Source organism: Kogia breviceps, chromosome 2, assembly GCF_026419965.1.
Source record: "Kogia breviceps isolate mKogBre1 chromosome 2, mKogBre1 haplotype 1, whole genome shotgun sequence".
Taxonomy (NCBI): domain Eukaryota; kingdom Metazoa; phylum Chordata; class Mammalia; order Artiodactyla; family Physeteridae; genus Kogia; species Kogia breviceps.
This window is the reverse complement of record NC_081311.1, coordinates 54,534,179-54,552,376: the sequence shown is the minus strand read 5'-3', so window position 1 is coordinate 54,552,376 and position 18,198 is coordinate 54,534,179. Positions and strand designations below refer to the sequence as shown.

At 45.2% G+C, this 18,198-nt stretch overlaps 1 protein-coding gene across 3 annotated transcripts in view; it reads left to right on the top strand.

Moving 5' to 3' along the window:
• Positions 1 to 18,198, top strand: part of SH2D4B (SH2 domain containing 4B) — an 88,442-nt gene that overhangs the window by 28,020 nt on the left and 42,224 nt on the right. For 2 of the 3 annotated variants that reach the window (XR_010838910.1, XM_067025244.1), the window contains exons 3-4: positions 923 to 1,082; positions 2,175 to 2,322. Coding sequence is in view for 2 of the 3 variants with exons in the window: in XM_067025244.1 (XP_066881345.1) it covers positions 923 to 1,082; positions 2,175 to 2,322 (308 nt within the window). In the remaining variant the exon portion in view is untranslated. Of the gene's footprint in view, positions 1 to 922; positions 1,083 to 2,174; positions 2,323 to 15,745; positions 15,894 to 18,198 lie in introns of all 3 variants that reach the window. The other variant, XM_067025243.1, reaches the window with a different exon arrangement.

Here is an 18,198-nt window from a genome sequence, read left to right as displayed (position 1 = left end):
TATCTTCCCTGAGGGGGGACAGGTTCAGAAGGCAGGAGGGTCTGCCTTTTAAGTGATAGTGTCTGATAACTTTACCAGATGCTTTGCTCCTGCACCACGTGGATCTCCAGCCATTCAGCCTGCTAAACATCACTGGTAAGGCAGTGACACTTAGTTGATAGTCCTGTTTCAGCCAGTACCCCACTTTATATTTCCATTTTAGTCATGGTTATCAATGGAATCTGTTAGAACAGGCAAACTGAAAAATCTCAGTGACTTAATCCAACACAGGTTTATTTCTTGCTCAGGTTACAGGCTGATGTGGGTCAGGGAGACTCAGGGGCCAGCTGCTTCATCTTGCAATGCCACCATCTCCAATTCCTTATTTCCAGCCAATGGACAGGAGAGATAGAGATAGAGATAGAGATAGAGATGATAGAGATAGAGATAGAGATAGAGATAGAGATAGAGAGAGGGAGGGAGGGGGGGGGAGAGAGAGAGAGAGAGAGAGAGAGAGAGAGAGAGAGAGAGAGAGAGAGAGAGAGAGAGAGAGAGAGAGAGAGAGAGAGAGAAAAGACTCCCGGGCTCCTAACTGCCTTGGCTTGGGAGTGACACAAGTCTTCTTCAGCGAGTGCTGTCACCTGATGTCTTCTGTGCTGAAGATTTCAGGGTCTCTGGGCTTCGGACACCAGTTCCAGCTTTGAACACCTGCTCCAGCAGGCTGACTTGGCTGACATATTGCTCCCTAGAGGGAGTGAGAGAGGAAGATGGCCATGGACCTGCACTCAGGTCAATGTCTCTCTGGCATCCTCTTTACAGATGACCACGTTTTGTAGGGTGGCGTGATGGTTGTGCACCCCTGGCCAGCCCAGGTCATTCCTGACTCAGTACAACTCAGACCTGTTTTTCCTTCCTTCCTTGTTCTTCCTGTGTTGTGAGGCAGCGAGTGACAAGCACATCCAGTGGCTCCTGGGGGCAGATGGCGAAGTCTGGGTCTGGGTCATGGGAGAAGGCCCTGGAGACAAGCCCTATGAAGAGATCTCTGAGGAGCTGATTGCAGAGAGGGCACGGCTGCAGGCACAGAGGGAGGCGGAGGAACTCTGGTGAGAGGTGCCAATGGGTACTGGGGTGGGTCCTGAACACGGAGGCTTGGGGTGGGTTCAAATTAAGGACAATAGGTTATGGGTGGGAGGGAGGAGGTGCCAGGCAACTGGCTGGCTGTTTGGAGCACTGCTAAGATTAGGGAACCAAAGCACTAGTCTTACATCAGGTAGACCGTAGTAGGTTCTAATCCTGGCTCCACTAATTCGTGGTGAGCTGATCCAGGGCCTCAGTTTTCACATCTGTAGTTTGGGCATCACAACACCTTTTCTATATGGATGTAGTTGGATTTACTGAGATAATGCATATGATATCCTTTTGCCTCTTTCCTCACTGAGTTGTCCCGAGGACAGCAGAGCAATTTGAATTCACTTTTAAAATCTGCTTGTTTCTCGTCATGTTACCTCCATTTCTCACACAAGATGGACAGTTGAGCCCCTACTGATACTGGGGGGGGGGTCAGACTTCTTTCATAAACCACATTTGACATATTTTTTTGCCAGACTTGGAAATTTGTATGAAGTCGACTCCAACATCTTTCCCCCAATTTTTACTGACAGTGTTTTAATCATAAAATTGTAATGTGTAAACAACATTGAAAACTGTAAAGAATCAATTAAATAACAACTCAATACCCACCACCTAAGATAACCATGGTGAGCATTTGGGCAATACATGCTTTGTAAACTGCTTTGTTCACACCTTCATAAATTGATTAATATAGATCCACAGTGTTATTTAAGATTACTGTATAGTATCCCATTACGTGAGAAACCCAATTTATTGGTCTTATTGAGGGACATTTGGGTTGTTTGCCACTTTTTATGTTATAAAAACCCTCTGATGAGCTTTTCCCTACACCTTTGTAAACCTGAGTGAGAAATGGGGTTTCTGAGGTTTTATTTTCTGGCTTCCAGAGCAATTCTGGTGATTTATACTCCCCACCTTTGCTAACACTGAGTTTTGTGAACCTCAGATATTTGCCGTTCTGATAGACCAAGAATGATTGTGCGTGGTTTTTATTTGAAGTTCTGTTGGCATGTGGTCCTTCAGTTTCCCATACCTCCTGATACCTGCTGGTGTTCTCTTGGAAGGAGACAGAAGGAGGCAGAGATCACCAAGAAGTTCCGGGATGCTCTGGCCAACGAGAAAGCCCGGATCCTGGTGGAGAAGTGGAAAGTGGAGATGGAGGACCGCAAGGCTGCCAAAGTCCTGGAGGAGCGCATCCATGAGGAATTCAAGGTGGGCCAGTGCCTGGGCATCTGTGTGAGGCCACCTGCTCCAGCCCCCAGGCCCCTGGGGTTGATCTCTGGCTTGGACCAGTCCTTGGCTAATGAGTGCTTTATGAGAACAAAAATCTGGCATGTCTGAGCAGGAAGGAACTTGACACACCATTTGGGCCAATCCACTTCCCCTCGAACAGATGAGGAAATCAGGGTCAGACAGGGGAAGTTACTTGCCAAGCCTGTGTGTACTCGTGGTTGGGGACAGAGCCAGGATCAGAACTCATCCCTCTGCATCCCAGCCCAAGGGTCCTGAAACGAGGCCTGAAAAGAGCTGAGTTTGTGGTCAGACCAGCCTGGGATCCAGTTCCAACTCTATTGCTTACTGCTGTGTGACCTTAGGAAGCTTGCTGAACTTCTCTGAGTCTTCACTTTCTTGTCTGTAACATTAGGGTAGTAACAACACCCTACTTGAGATTTTTGGAGGATTCGAGGAGATGAAAAATGTATATTTTTTGCCCACGATAGGAGGTTGTTTGTAACCTTGCATATCTACTCATTCTGAGAGAGTTTGGAGCTGCTAAAGGAGCTTTACTGTCCTCTGGCAAGAAGCTTAGGTTTCCTGAAAAAGAAAAAAATTTTTTCCTGGTTCCTATTTTGAGATTTTTTTTTTTCTACAGGAATAATACATTTTGGGGGGATAGAAAGCTCAGAAAATACTATAAACAAAAAGAAAAAAATGATAATCATGCTGAATCTCAACAATTGTATAATTTTTTGAATTGTATATTAATGACATTTGCTCATTTTTGAATTTTTAAAAACTTCTCCCCCCATAATGATTAGATAATGGGGACATTGACCCCTTAATATCATTTCTATTGCAAATATTTTTTCTCAGTGTTGTTGTTACTATTTTCTTAATTTTGGTTATAGTGGTTTGGGATGTACAGAAGGTTAAAATTTTTATTAGCCAACTATATCAATCATTTTCTTTATTATTTGTTTTATGCATAGAAAGATCTGTGCCATCACAAGCTTATAAAAATACTAATCTACATTGTTTTATATATCTTTCCTTATTTCATTTCTTTGCACTTAATTTTCCTTCACTCTGGAGTGTGGTATGATGTATGGCTCTCACTTTATTTTCTTCCAAATGGCTAGCCCGTTATCCTTACATCATTTACTATGTAAACCATCCTCTCTCCTCTCACTGGATTTGTTGCCTCTATTCTTACTTCTTACTTACTTTTGGATCTTTTCGTGGATTTTTCTTCTTTGACTGATTATTCCTGAGCCAGATTTAATTGTTTAATTATGTGCAGCTTTAACATAAATTTTACCATCTATTAAAGTCAGAGTCTATCATTACTCTTCATTTCTAAAATGTCCTTGGCTAATCTCATCCATTTTTTCCTATTAGAGATACTTTTGAAATATTTTCTCACTATCCCCCTCCCCCCAACATCAAAAACACAACGTGGTGGTTTTTATTGGAATTGCATCAATGCTATTGCTGTATTTGTGGAGGATGAACAGTTTTATAATATGAACAATTAAATCTTCTTGTTCAGGAATGTGGTATGTTCTTCCTTTTATTCAAAGCTTCTTTTTTGTCTTTGCAAAGTTTTTTTTTTAAACACCTGTAAATGCACTGGCCACCCAATCCCAAACATTCTCAATGGCATACGTACCTGTGGGCTTCTATTTTTTGGACTTTGGTAAAATTTATTGTTTTATTTAGGTGCCCTACATTTCTTTTCTTTTTTTTTTTTTTTTTTTTTTTGCGGTAAGCGGGCCTCTCACTGTTGTGGCCTCTCCCGTTGCGGAGCACAGGCTCAGCGGCCATGGCTCACGGGCCCAGCCTCTCCACGGCATGTGGGATCTTCCCGGACCGGGACACGAACCCGTGTCCCCCACATTGGCAGGCGGACTCTCAACCACTGCGCCACCAGGGAAGCCCCCTACATTTATTTTCTGATTAAACTTTAGGTTTAATATTTTTATTGCTATTGTGATTGTGCTCATTATTTTAAAACTTATTGCAATTGCTAGTTATATATTTATATTGTTACTGGTCTCCTTAGTTAACTTTCCTATGAGTTGCATTTTTTTCTAGGAGATTCTTTTGAGTGTTTTTTTTTTTTTTTTTTGGCTGCACCATACAGCTTGTGGGATTTTAGTTCCCCGACCAGGGATTGAACCCAGGCCCTCAGCAGTGAGAGCATGGAGTCCTAACCACTGGACCATCAGGGAATTCCCATCTTTTGAGTTTTTAAGTGAAGAAATATTTACTCTAAAACACTTTATTTAAAAAAAAATTCAAACTTGAAGAAAAGTGGAAAGAAAAATAAAATGAATATTCATATATTATCCACTTAAATTTACCAATTATTAATATTTTGCCACATTGTCACTCTCTTTCCTTCTCTCTCCATGCACGCAGGCGCACACACACGCATACAGATACATGTATGCACTTTTTGGTTGCTGTCATTTTGCTGAACAATTAGAGAGAAAGTGGCAGACATAGTAACTCTAACCCAAGGGTTAGCAAACTATTTTCTGTAAAGGACCAGATAATCAATATTTTGGGCTTTTTGGGTCTGCCTCTGTCACAATTACTCACCCAGACCATAGTAGCACAAAAGCAGCCACAGATAATATGTAAACAAAAGGGTGTGGCTGTGGTCCAGTGAGACTTTTAATAATGCATGTCAGCCAGGTTTGGCCTGGGAGCCTCAGTTTGCTGCCTCCTGATCAAACCCTAATCCTTCAGCGAGGATCTTCCATGAAAAAGGACATTTCCTGTCATAGCCACAATAATCATTATCACACTGATTGAAATTAACAATATGATTCTATAATAGTAACTCAAATCTAATCCACAGTGGAGAGGTATTTAGTTTGTATTGTTAGATTTTGCATATGATTATTTAAATCTGCTGGGGAAGAAAAACAATACTTTTTATATGTCTCCAACAGCGAAGGTCACCTGTTCCAATCTCTGGACTCCCTCCTCCCTAGAGGTGAGCTGAGTCCCAGATGCTGGGAGGGTAGCTCAGTGGAGCTGAGGTCTTGGGGCTCAGTTCCCAGTGGAGATTTTCTGGTTGATGTTCTCCTTGAGGACCTCAGTGATCTACAGATATAAATTGTGGGCTGGCTCTGTGTCAGGGTTCATGGAAGGATCATAAAGCTCTGTGGCCAGGCATCAGGTTCACTGAGGGACCCAAATGCAGGCTTTGGTGTTATTTCCAAAGAAGGTTATCATTATTATGTGTTTGTTTGTGTTTTAAAAATTAATTTTCTAAGTGTGGATGTGTTTAATATGTGTTTAATATACATAGTAACCCTGATGGATATGTCTGCATTTTGAGGAGCCTCAGAAATGCTGGTAGCATCTTTGAGGCCCTGGAGGGGCTCATTAAGGAACATCAGATCAGACTCTGGCATTGGACAGTCCATGTTTATGAGCTGGGATATTTTCTGTCAGAGCTGTCTGTAAATGAACTACCCTTGTATTGTGACGAGCTCTTCATCACAGGAAATGGTTATGTGTAGGCTGAAAGTATCTGAAAAGGTTTCTGTGGTGGATTAAATATGCCTCTCGGTAAGTTTTTGGCCTCACCTCCCTTTGAGAAGTGGGGTCTGCTTCCCGTACTGAGTCTCCGCCAGCCTCGTGGCGAGCTTTGGTCTGTAGGATGCAGTGGAAGTGACTCTGTGTAACTTCTGAGGACAGGCTGTAAGAGATTTGTAGCTTCTACCTTTGCCCCTCTGGCAATGCTCACTTTTGGAAGCTGCCTCATGAGAAGCCCTCCTTGCCCTAGACTCCCAAGTTGCAAGGACACCCAGGCTAGAGCCAAACAGAGGCTACGTGGAGGAAACCCGAGGCACCAGGCACGTGAGTGAAGCCTTTGTGGTTCTTCCAGTCAATGACCTCAACCAAGTGATTGACCTTGGCTGGCACATTGTAGGGCTGAAGGGCCACCCAGACAAGCCCCGCCCGCATTAATAGTCCACTGAATCACAAGCACATATAACGGTTGTGTTTTAAGCCACTAAATTGGCTGATAGCTTGTTGTTACTTAGCAATAGATAACTGCAACAGCTTTGCCAAAGGGATTTATGCATCAGGCTAGAAATTGGTTTAGATAATTTTTATGTGTCTTTCAACACCAAGATTCTAACATAATGTGAGTCTTGCATGCAGCAATGCAGCGATAACATTCATCTAATTTAATACTTTTTTTTCCCCCCTGAGACCCTAAGCGCAGGTTGTTTGGGGGAGGGTGGTGGTGGTAGTAATAAACTCCCTGCTCTCAGAAAGCTTACAGGGTGCCAGGGGAGAGACAACTATGAGCAGCCTTCAGCCCTAACCACGCCCAGGGGACCATAGAGGGCGAAGGTCCCTCCAGGAGTCTTGCACGAGCAAAGACAGGAAATATAAAGGAGATCTGTGGAAGGATGAATGGTCTGCTGGGGGCAGAGAAGAAAGCACACGATGGGCGGAGCCAGATGTCAACCTGGAAAGGTAGGCTGTGGAGTCCTTGGATGCTACGCTAAGGAGGTGGACTGTTTTCTATGGGCAAAGCAGACCTATGAGGATACAGAGGGCCATGGTTGGATCAAGTTTTATGAGGATAACTGGTGGGGATGGTGTGATTCGAGTGATGAAAGTTTGCAGGGAGAGAGAGGCCAGTTAGGAGATTTTTGCCGTGGTCAAAGTGGGAAATAAGGGTCTGGACAGAGTCTGTGACTATGGAGAGATAGAAGGGGATGGACAGAGAGGAACAGTGGTCGTGAAATCAATAAGGCTTGGCATCAGTTAGATGTCGGGATGAGGGAAAGCAGAGAGCAAAGTGTCTGAGCCCCAGGCTGAGGGATGGGTGAAGGGCATCACCCTCTAACCGTGGGGACCTGGGAAGGAGGTGCAGACTTGGAGGAGAGAGAATGTGCTTGGAATGGCTGTGCTGAGGGTTTTTGTTGTTGTTGTTTGTTTGTTTTATTTTTGTTTTTTACCACCCAGAAGGGGGAGAGGGGTGGGGGCTAGAGGAGAGGAGAGAACCTGGATGAGAAGCCTGGTGGTGGAGGGAGGTTGGCTGGGTTCACTTTGGGCAGCCTGTGTTGAGGATGTAGGTGCGTTCTGCAAATTCTCCCGGTCATAGGAAATTCCTTTTAGAAAATGGGGGGAAAATAATCCCAGAACATTGTGTAGGATTAAAGAGGGAACTTCAAAATAGGAGATACAGACAACTAAAAACATGTTTTTAAAAACCATTCTGTTGTGGCTGGCACCATTTGAATGAGATTTACATAGAAGTTTTTTTTTTTTTTTTTTTTTTTTTTTAAGAAAAAAGGAGATCATGAGGCCAGATAAAATTTGCATTTTTCCCCCTGCTTTCTTAACCCATAAGACTGATTTTGGATGCTTCTCCCTCTGCTTCCGACCACAGAACATGGGCTAAGGATCCTGTTCTCTCCCTCTCCCTCAGGGCCTGTGACCTCCTTTCCCCACCTCTAAGTCTCCTGCCCCCTCCCGCCTCCTCCCAGTCTCCCTGATGAAGAAGACACTGTACAGCTAAGTTGCCCTTTCATTTTTCTCTGTTTTCTATTCAAGGCCACTCTCTTTTTGTTTTTTCTCCTTTAAGGCTTGAGTTCATTTTGGCCACCTCATGACATCCTCCACAACTAGAGAAACTATCGCTGCCTTATTCCCAATCAGGTTCTAACCGGTGGGAAAACCTTCCACTTTCCATTTTCTCTCGAAAATTGTAGGCTTTATCTGAGTCTCTCTTGGACAAGGCTGGCATCAGCAAGACAGCCTGGTGTGGTTTACCCTTTCCCCATCACGGATCATCACAAACCCTCTCTTCATCACTTTGTTAATTCAGTCACTCTTTCGGTCAGTGTTATGGAGCACCCAGTATCTGCTAGGCCCTGTGCTGGGAACTGGCGATGGAGGAATAAATGACACAGGCCTGGCCCTGTCCTTTGGGAGTACATCATCCCACAAGGCACAATGGTCTCACTGGGGCCAGGCTAAAAACAAAAACGACTAGACCTTCCGGAAAAACCATCTGTCTCCGTGACATTTTCCATTGGGGTGAGACGGGCCAGGCCTCTGTGTGCTCCTGCGGTGTGCTGTTACTGATGGGTTATCAGGAGAAGGGGGATTGAATAAGCTGGACAGCTCAGAGGGCTTTGGGCTTTGCCAGAAAAAAGCAATCGACTCCTAAGGTGGAAGGCGAGTGTTTGTACCTATCTGCTTTTTGGCTGCATTGGCCTTTGGCTGCTAAGCCTAAGAAAGATGGCCTTTTCTTCAGTCATCACAGATGGGCCAAATGACTCTGAAAGTAGCAACAGTGAAAGTTTTCAGGCAATTTTAGCTGTGAAGGTTGAGCATTTTAGCAAAACCAGGGAGAGAATAATGTAGTGCTCTTTATTTGTAATTGAAAGCGTTTTCTTTCGTCGACTCCTCCCTGTGAAGAGCTTGCCTTTGTCACAGTAAGTTACCAGTTGTTTTCCTTTGAGATGGAGGTTGATGCAGGTTTCTGGCTCTTAGGGCTTGTCTCAATCTCAGGAGAAAAGGATTGAGTGAACAGTGGCACTGCCATCCGTCTATCTATTTATTTATTTATTGGTAGTAATTTTTCCCCATCTTTATTGAGGTGTAATTGACAAATCAAAATTGTATGCGTTTAAAGTGTACAGTGTGATGTTTTGATATACATGTACATTGTGAAATGATTACCCAGTCAGGCTAATTAACATATCCGTCACTTCACCTAGTTAACTTTTTGTGTGTGTGATGAGAACACTTAAGATCTACCCTGAGAAAATTTCAAATATACAATACGGTGTTAATTTATAGTCCTCATGCTGTACATTAGATGTCCAGAATTTATTCATGCTGCATAACTGAAACTTTGTGCCTTTTCATCAAACACAGCTTAAGTACCTGTAGACAGAAGAATAGATAAAAGAAGTGGTATATATGTATATACGGTGGAATATGATTCCCTCTTAAAAAAGAAGGAAATCTTGCCACTTGTGACAACACGGATGAACTTGGAGAACATGATGCTTAAGTGAAATAAGCCAGACACAGAAAGCCAGACGTTGCACAATCTCACTTAAATGTGGAGTCTAACAAAGTCGAACTGGTAGAAGCAGAGAGTAGAATGGAGGCTGCCGGGTTGGGGTCGGGGGAGTGGGCACTGCCATTTACCTTGCTGCTTCATGTCGCCACAGCTGGTTGGAGTAGGAACACTGCATTTAATTTGAGGTGGTTGGTCAAATGCTATTTATCTATGGTACGCCAGTCATGACCCTTCAGTGTCCTTGTTATGGGCTAAATTGTGTCCACTTAAAATACATATGTTGAAGTCCCAACCTCCAGTATCTTAGAATGTAACTATCTTTGGAGCTAAGGTCTTTAAAGAGGAAATTAAGTTAAAATGAGGTCTTTAGGGGGGGCCCTAATTCCCTGTGATTGGTATCCTGAAAAGAAGAGGAAATGTGGACACAGACATGTATGAACACAGAGGAAAGACCGTGTGAAGACACAGGGAGAAGATGGCCATCTATAAGTACTTTGTTATGGCAGCTTTGTTAGGGTACTTCGTTATGGCAGCCGGCTAAGCTAGTACACCCCTTATCCTTACAAGGGGGTAGGATGAGGGGGTTGAAGCCCCCGTGGCTTTGACATGCCCTGACTGCCTGGATTTTCCCTGAGATCCACTCCTGTCTGGAAGACTCCGGGAGGCAGATGATGGATCTATAGTCCCCGGGTGGAAGCTGTCTTGGTTGGTGCCCTGTGTATTGCGTGATGTGGTGACCACAGTCAGATTAGGGATTCCTGGGGGAGGAATAGAAACCCACTGTGTAAACTGTGAAGTGCTGTGCCAGTGTGATGCTTCATTTTTGTGCTTCTGAGATGCTAGTGACTGATGAAGGTGAAATACAGCTTTGGGGTAAGATTCAGCGTCTGCTTTGGGGTCAGACAGACCTTGGTTCCACTTCTGCATCCGTCATTAACTCTCTGTTCTAGTATTTCCCATCTTAAAACCAGCCAACCAACACACCCTCCCTCCCCATTTCTATCTTAAGCCCACGTTCCCCTCCGGCTGCCACTTCCTGTCTCTGCTCCTTTTTTACAGGAAATGTCTTGAAAGGGTTGTCTGCGGTCACTCCCCTGCCTCCGTCACGCTGCCTGGATGGCTGCCCATCACACCACTAGGGCTGCTGTTGACAAGATCTCCCATCACGTCCTGAGACCACGTCCTGCTGTCCCTTGTTGCTTCTCTGTCCTTATCTTTTGTGATGTCTCAGCAGCCTGAGCTCAGCTTACAACTCCCCTTTTACTTGAAATGCTTTCCTCTCTTGGCTTCCCCCACGGACGTCGCCCCTTCTGGTTTTTTATCTACCCCTTGGTCTGCCTTCTCAGTCTCCTCTTCTGGCTCCAGCTCTTTCTCCCAACTTTTAAATGGCCCAGCGCCCCAAGACACCCTGGCTATTTTCTCTTGATCTATCTTCTTTCTTGCATTGGTAACATCAAGTCCATGGCTGAGAAACATCACCCCCGAGCAGAGGACCTCTCAGTCAACATCTGCAGCCTGCCCTCACCCTCAAGTCCTGGGATCACGTGTCCCACCGCTCAGGGCAGGCCTCTTGGATGTCAGATGGCGTCTCATACTCATTAAAGATAGGATTTTGTTTGTTTTCCTTCCAGCCACGGGCTGGAAGTAGATAATTCTCTACTCAAACATGCCAAACCTGTTTCCAGTGCCGGGGCCACTGCACCCGTGGTTCCCTTGCTCTGGAAATTTCTTCTCTCTGAGACTCACTCATCAGCCTTCTTATTATTTAGGTCCCAGATCAGTCCCTTTTGAGAGGACTTCTGGTCACGCAGCCTACAGTAGCCTCCCAGACTCTGTCACTTACCCTGTTTTAATTCTCTGCACGTGTTATTATTTCTGATATATTTTTTATTTTACTTGATGAGTGTGTTCCCGGCATTGGGAGGCAAGCTCCGAGAGAGTGGCGCTGTGTCTGCCTTGTTCATGGCTACATCCCCAGTGCCTGGAGCAGGCCGAGCCTCCTAGATGCTCAGCAAGGATTTGGTGAATGACTAGATGAAGCCGCTCAACTTCTTTAGCCTTTAATTCCTGACTCCTAGAGAGTGGGTCAATAGGAAGTTGGAATTTTGTCTATGTTTTAGAATTTTAAAAAATGATCATTGAATTGGAGAAAAGTCCTCAATCTGTGCCATTTCAGAAACAACAAAATCCTTGCCGTTTTTTTTCTTTTCTTAAATGAGGGACTCAAAACTCACAGTTACTGTCTTCTTTTTTTTTTTTTTTCGATCCATTAAAATATCAATGGACTGAAAAAGTTATGAGCCACAAAAACAGAAAATGAGAGGAGGGAAGAACAGATGAGAAAATGTCCACAGAAGTTTGGTTTCTGGAAGACAGAGGGAGAGCGGTGTGGGGCTCAGTGGTGCTCCTGAAGGAAGAGGGCTGGTGGCACTGAGCCGACTCAGTCCACAGTCCCCACAGGCTCAGGACTTGGGGGCAGCAGACACATGAAGGATGGCGCTGAGAATGTGGGATTGGTGGCAAGTTTCTATGGGGAGTGGCTGGACCCTCAGATCCCTGCTTTCACCTGTTTCTTCCAGGCTACTTCATCCCTTCCTCTAACCAGGAGGAGATGGGGAGTTGCAAGGGCAAGGTTGGGGCTCAGCATATCAGGCTGAGTGGAGAGAGCAGATGGGGGGCAAGTGGGAAACAGGGGGAGCAAGCAAAGGTCTGAACTCTGAACAGTGGGACCTGCAGCCAGGGATGCCTGTAGGGTGTACAGGGCTGGCAACTTTTTTGGGTGGTGGTGTTTTTTTTTTTCTATAGCAAATTAACAATTTGAACGACATAAAATCAGTCTATTAGCTCTATTCTGGTGGCCCAATCTCATGTGATCCTATGATAAAAATATTGTGTTGGCCAACAGGATTCTTCTGTTAACTTGGTTAACCCCTTGCATGGAGGAGAGGGTCAGAGAGCACCTTGAAGGGGAGAAGCAGGCACTAGGATTCATGTGGGACCTGGTCTGGGCTTGGGGCATCTTACCTGGACCACACTGCTGCCCCTGCCAGTCCCGGGGGTACTATTTCTGGCCAGTCTTGGGGGAACTTGCAAAGGAAATTTGCAAAAAGTCACCTCAAAGCATCGGTTTCCCATGAAGTGTGGGGCTTAAGCTAGGAGTCCTACTTGCTTGAGTCTAAGGGCTGTTCTACCTGCAGCCTGCATCCCACCACAGACTCCTGGGATGCTGGTGGTCTCATACCACCCAGGTGGGACAGAGAAGACACTGAATAATCTCAGAGGAAGGACCTCCAGATACTTACATTTGAGGGTCCTCAATGAAATGGCTGATCCTTCATCTAATCTTCCTAGAGTTAAGCCCATCTCTCAAGGAAACCCTGACTATACCCTCTGAGTCTCTGTTTCAGATACATACTTACTTCCTCTCTGGAACGTGAGCAGTCAGGGAACTTCAGACATCAGAGGAAAGCCTCCAACACGAATGACAGGTGCCAAATAAAACAAACTTAAATGAAAACAAAAAAGCAAAGAAGAGAGAAAACAGATCTAAATCAGAATATGGGGGAGAAAAATCTCTAAAAGCCTCAGAGGTGAGCTATTGCATTCATGACACAATTTCAGGGTGCAACGAAGCAAAAAGAAACAACCAAAGAATAAGAAAGAGGGCTTGGGAGTTACAAATGTGCTAGCTGAAATAAAAAATTCAGTAGAAGGTTTGGGGGATAAAGTCAGTGAAATCATCCAGGAAGTAGAACAAAAAGACAAGAGACGGAAAATAAAAGAGAAATGATAAGGCACTTATAGGGTCAAATCAGGCAGTCCAGCAGTTGACACATAGGAGTTCTAGAAAGAAAAAAGCAAAAAGAGAGGAGAAGAAATGATCACAAAAATTCTAGGCAGAGATGTATTAGACTAGAAGGACCTGAAACTCCAATTGAAAGCATCCTGAGTGCTTAACACAATCAATGAAAGAAAATCCACATAAAGGCACATCTATTAAAAAGGTTCAGGGACTTCCCTGGTGGTGCAGTGGTTAAGAATCTGGCTGCCACTGCAGGGGACATGGGTTCGATCCCTGGTCTAGGAAGATTCCACATGCTGCGGAGCAACTAAGCCCATGCACCACAACTACTGAGCCTGCGCTCTAGACTCCGTGAGCCACAACTACTGAAGCCTGCATGCCCTAGAGCCCGTGCGCCAAAACTACTGAGCCCACACTCTGCAACTACTGAAGCCGCGCTCCTAGAGCCTGTGCTCTGCCACAAGGAGAAGCCACTGTAATGAGAAGCCCGCGCACCGCGATGAAGAGTAGCCCTCACTTGCCACAACTAGAGAAAGCCGGCGCGCAGCAACGAAGACCCAATGCAGCCAAAAAAAAAAAAAAAAAAAGGTTCAGAATTCAGTGATAAAGAGAAAAATTAGTTCCTTATGCAGAAGAATGAGAATCCGAGTACAGTACTGGATGCTGGAAGACAAGATAGTAAAGTCTTCCAACTTCTGCAGGAAAATTATTTTTAATCAGATTCTATGCTTAGGTAGAAATTACATGCGAAGGTAGCATATAGATATTTTCAGACAAGACTCTATATAGATGTATAGATTATATATAGATCTATCTATAGATATATATAGATAAATAAATACATATATATAAATATATATATAAATAGAGATATTTTCAGACAAGTGACTCTGTGCATCCTTTTCTGAGAGGTATTGTGAGCTATGTTGCTGCAAAATGAGGACGTGGACAAGAAAGAAAACATGGAACAAAGAAATAGGGGCTTCAACTCACGGGAGGCTGAGAGGTGAGTCTTGAGAGGACAGACGGACAGGAGACCTAGACGGCAGCCAGCTGAGATGGGGAAGGAGAGATGCATCTGAGGGGCGGGCGTCCCTTGGAAAAGATCACTGCTGTATCGTCTGTTAAAAAAAAAAAGTACTTGGGTAAACACAGAGAAAGATTTACTGCAGATCTTAGAGAAGTTTGGCAAAAATTCAACACTCTACTTCAAGATAAAGCAACTAGTAACTCAGGAAAGAAAATTATTCGAAAGAAAAAGTCATCACACTGCCATGTTTTACTGAATTTCAGATGCCATTAATTGTAAAATCTATGATTATTTTAAGAAGAAAGAAAAAAACTGTTGGCTATGAAAAAGGCAAATAGTAAGTTGTAAGACATACATATTTTAGAGATATTAGAAAGTTAAAAAATGTAATTCTTAGAATTGGTGGAAATAGCACCCTATTTGGAGTTACAGTGAACTATATTTAGTTCTGCCCTCATCTTTGATTTAACCACAAATTGTGATGTAAATCTATTGTGAGGGTAAGGAGACAAAAAGTATGGGTATGTACCTGTGTGGGAAATATAAGTGCTAAATACTCATGTACCAAAAAAGAAAGGTAGTAGTTAATGTCGAGAATTGATAAATCAAGAATTAGCAGCACTGGGCTTCCCTGGTGGCGCAGTGGTTGAGAATCCGCCTGCCGATGCAGGGGATACGGGTTCGTGCCCCGGTCCGGGAAGATCCCACATGCCGCGGAGCGGCTGGGCCCGTGAGCCGTGGCCGCTGAGCCTGCGCATCCGGAGCCTGTGCCCCGCAATGGGAGAGGCCACAACAGTGAGAGGCCCGCATACCACAAAAAAAAAAAAAAAAAAAAAAAAAAAAAAAGAATTAGCAGCATTGTTCAGAGATGGATGTAACCACATGAAGGAAAGCTAAAATAATTGAGGATGGTGACCTCTGGGCAGTAGATGAGGGTGGGGTAGGTCGGGGTAAAGTGGATTGGAGAACTGATGTTTTTTTACAACAAGCCTTTTGGCATATAATGCATGATTGACATGTGTGTGCATGTTGCTTTGATTAAACAAAGGTAGAGGAAAATACACACACGGCCTTTTTGGAGCTTGAAAGCAGGATAATAATTGGAGATTTGGGGCCCCCAAACCTGCTCTCTCTCTGAAGTATCTGTCTTCTCTGAAAATAAGGTTAAGATATAATCATATCCTGCTTAACTGGCCTCCAGGAAGACCAGGGGCCCCTCCCCATGCCTACCCTCCCTTCTTCCCGCAGAATGGAAGTGTGACCAAGGGTGGCCCAAAGTCCTCTTACTACTGCAGAAAGCTTTAGAGTCTACAAATCGTTCACATGTTTCAGGCCATTCGATCCTTTACCATGGCCTGATTAGGCGTAAGTATCACCGTTTCATGTGCGTAGAGACAGAGCCTGGAGGGGCACCAATGGCCCACCTCTTTCACGTGACAGCTCAGCCCTTCCCTGTCCGTGCCCTGTTACCGTCACCTAACGTCATCCTGTCCCCGTGATATCTTAGAGGAAAGAGGAAGAGGAGAAGAAGCGAGGAGAAGAGCAGATTCGCCTCCAGGAAGAGCAGAGGGCGAAGGAACTCTACTGGACCCTGAAGCAGGCCCAGCTGCAGAGCCACCCCAGTGAGGGGGAGGGGCGCGAGTGGGAAGAACAGCGTGAGTGGCGCTTGTCTCTTGGGGACGGGGAGGCCGGCCTGTCTTCTTCACCCGCTCTCCTCCCACCTGTCTCTTTGCTCAGGCATCATTCCCGTTCACTCAGCCAGCCCGGAAGCCTTTGCCTGGGGCCAACCATCTGTGTGGTCCCGCTAAGGACCCAGGGGGGTAAGGGCTCCATCCTCAAGGAACTTACTTGCCTGTCGGGGAGGTTTCTTACACTAAAGAATAAGACCCGGGCTTCCCTGGTGGCGCAGTGGTTGAGGGTCCGCCTGCCGATGCAGGGGACACGGGTTCGTGCCCCGGTCTGGGAAGATCCCACATGCCGCGGAGCGGCTGGGCCCGTGAGCCATGGCCGCTGAGCCTGCGCGTCCGGAGCCTGTGCTCCGCAACGGGAGAGGCCACAACAGTGAGAGGCCCGCGTACAGCAAAAAAAAAAAAAAAAAAAAAAAAAAAGAATAAAACTCTACCTTTACTGAGTTACCAATAATTTTCTGACTCTGTGCTAAGCCCTGGGGATCCAGAGATGAGGGATCACGGTCCTTGTCTTGGGGGAACTCACTGGCCAGACAGGAGATAGACACACAGGCTGAGGGCTTCGAGGGAAAATGCACACGTTCTGTTGGAGCACATGGTGGCTATCCTGGTGGCGTTCCAGTTGAGGAGTTATGAAGTGAGGCTTGATGGTGGCGTAGGGCTAACAGACAAAGAAGCTGGAGAGGGACCTTGGGAAGGAGCACCCAGAATATGACCAAGGAATGTGGTGTGCTTAGGAAGTTAGAGATGTATGGGGTGACTCTGAAACTTGGAGGGTGTCAGGGGTGGTAAGAAGTTAGGTGGGAAAGAGAGGGTGGAACCAGGTTTGAAGGGTGGTGCTTTAATATGTTCTTGAGATTTGCTTTAATCAGGTGTGGTTAGACATGCAGACATGGAAATGACTGTCTTGCAGGAAGAAGTTTTTCCTCACAGATTCCTAGACATGGAGAGCATGGCATGCCAGGCAGGGCCACATGGGGAAGCACCAGGGTGAGTCAGGAGACAGAGGGTGCAAGGGGAAAAAGTGGGTAAGAGCCTTCATTGTGGTTTCTTTGGAAGAGGTAAGGTAGGGCAGGGTAAACAGGCTTAGGATTGGCTAGGGTGAATAATTTCAGCAGGCTCTGGGGTCCAGGGGCTGTCTCTAGTTCTCTGATACCTGGCCCTGGGGTGACTACGGCAGATGGATAGATTGTGGAGTGTAAGAACTAGATAAAAGAGGTGGTTGGAATGTGGGCTTTGCATTGGTTAGTTTGCATTTGAAAGGCACACTTGCAGGTGAGTCCTTTACTAGCATTAGGAATTGGCTAGCTCTTGGAGGGGCAGTCTCTGAAGGATCGGCAAGGCCCCAGATGTCAAAACTTCGAAAAATACAGAAAATAAAAAGGCATGATTAATATGGGTGGACGCTGGAAGCTTCTAAAGGTGAGTGACATGCTTCAGGCTGGGTTTGGGAGTGAGAGGAACTAGGGCCGTAGCAGGGAGAGCAGAGATGTGAGGTGCCTTCTGCTGGCCAGCATTCTGGTCCTCAGCACTTCTTAGTCATCGGTCAGGTTCACTAAACAGACTTAAAAAAACTGAGGGCTTCCCTGGTGGCGCAGTGGTTGGGAGTCCGCCTGCCGATGCAGGGGACGCGGGTTTGTTGCCCCAGTCCGGGAAGATCCCACATGCCGCGGAGCACCTGGGCCCGTGAGCCATGGCCGCTGAGCCTGCGCGTCCAGAGCCTGTGCTCCGCAACGGGAGAGGCCACAACGGTGAGAGGCCCGTATACCGCCAAAAAAAAAAAAAAAAAAAATTGTGATGTAATTCACATACCATAAAATACATGCTTTTAAAGTGCTCAATTCAGTGGTTTCTAGTATACTCACAAAGTTGTGCAACCATCACCACTATCTAATTCTATAATATTTTCATCACCAGAGAAAGAAACTCTGCCCACTGGCAGTTACTCCCCCCACAACACCACATCCCTGGAAACCATTAATCTAATTTTTGTCCCTATGGATTTGCATGTTATGGACATTTCATATAACAGAATCATACATTATGTGACCTTTTGTGTCTGACTTATTTCATTTAGCATGTTTTCAGGGTCCATCCACATTGTAGCATGGATCAGTTATTCATTCTTTTTTATGACTGAATAAAATTCTAATGTGTGCATATACCACATTTCTGTTTATCCATTTATCAGTTGATGGACATTTCGGTTGTTTCCACTTTTTGGCTATTATAGATGATGTTGCTCTGAGTATTTGTGTATGTTTTTGTGTGA